The sequence below is a fragment of the Corapipo altera genome, unplaced genomic scaffold (assembly GCF_003945725.1).
Source record: "Corapipo altera isolate COAL_440 unplaced genomic scaffold, ASM394572v1 26039, whole genome shotgun sequence".
Classification (NCBI taxonomy): Eukaryota; Metazoa; Chordata; class Aves; order Passeriformes; family Pipridae; genus Corapipo; species Corapipo altera.
Genome location: NW_020892816.1, coordinates 371 through 1,139, shown reverse-complemented (window position 1 = coordinate 1,139; position 769 = coordinate 371). Strand labels below are relative to the sequence as shown.

Genomic DNA, 769 nt, shown 5'->3' with positions numbered 1-769 from the left:
ACCCCAAATCCTTGGGATGGGCTGGGACACCCCAAATCTCTGGGATGGGCCGGGACACCCCAAATCCCCATTCCAGGTACACGGCCGCCTGTTCCCGCCTCCTGGTGCAGTTCAAGGCCGCCCTGAAGCAGGTCCAGGGCTCCGAGATCAGCTCCATCGACGACTTCTGCCGCAAGTTCCGGGTGAGCCGCCGGAGCCCCCGGGATCCCCCCCCGGAATTCCGGGTGTCCCGGGAGGGCTCCGTGAGCCACGGGCTGTCCCCCCCCCACAGCTGGACTGTCCCCTGGCCATGGAGAGGATCAAGGAGGACAGACCCATCACCATCAAGGACGACAAGGGCAACCTCAACCGCTGCATCGCCGACATCGTCTCCGTACGGAGCCGGGGGGATCCGGGGGGCGGGAATGGCGGGAATGGTGGATCCAATCCCCGGGATCCCACCCCATCGATCCCATCCCGGTGATCACATCCTGGTGATCTGATCCCAGTGATTGCATCCTATTGATCCCATCCCATTGATCCAATCCCATTGATCCCATCCCATTGATCCCAATGATCCCACCCCATTGATCCCATCCCATCGATCCCATCCCATTGATCCTATCCTGGTGATCCCATCCCATTGATCCCATCCCAGTGATCCAATCCCATTGATCCCATTCCATTGATCCCATCCCATTGATCCCAGTGATCCAATCCCATTGATCCCATTCCATTGATCCCATCCCATTGATCCCAGTGATCCCATCCCATTGATCCCATCCCGGTG

The 769-nt window shown here is 59.7% G+C and overlaps 1 protein-coding gene across 1 annotated transcript; it reads left to right on the top strand.

Moving 5' to 3' along the window:
• Positions 1–9: 9 nt before the first annotated feature.
• On the top strand, positions 10–463 carry LOC113942677 (vacuolar protein sorting-associated protein 28 homolog). The gene is made up of 2 exons (XM_027633760.1): positions 10–182; positions 272–463. Exons 1-2 carry the CDS (start codon positions 45–47, stop codon positions 461–463), a joined length of 330 nt encoding a protein of 109 aa, XP_027489561.1. The 5' UTR covers positions 10–44.
• The last annotated feature ends 306 nt before the right edge of the window (positions 464–769 follow it).

Excerpts from the sequence above, each read along its gene's own strand:
- LOC113942677 (XM_027633760.1), top strand. The coding sequence starts at position 45 with ATGGGCCGGGACACCCCAAATCCCCATTCCAGGTACACGGCCGCCTGT. Across the intron at positions 183-271 it reads ACTTCTGCCGCAAGTTCCGG|CTGGACTGTCCCCTGGCCAT; the intron begins GTGAGCCGCCGG and ends CCCCCCCCACAG.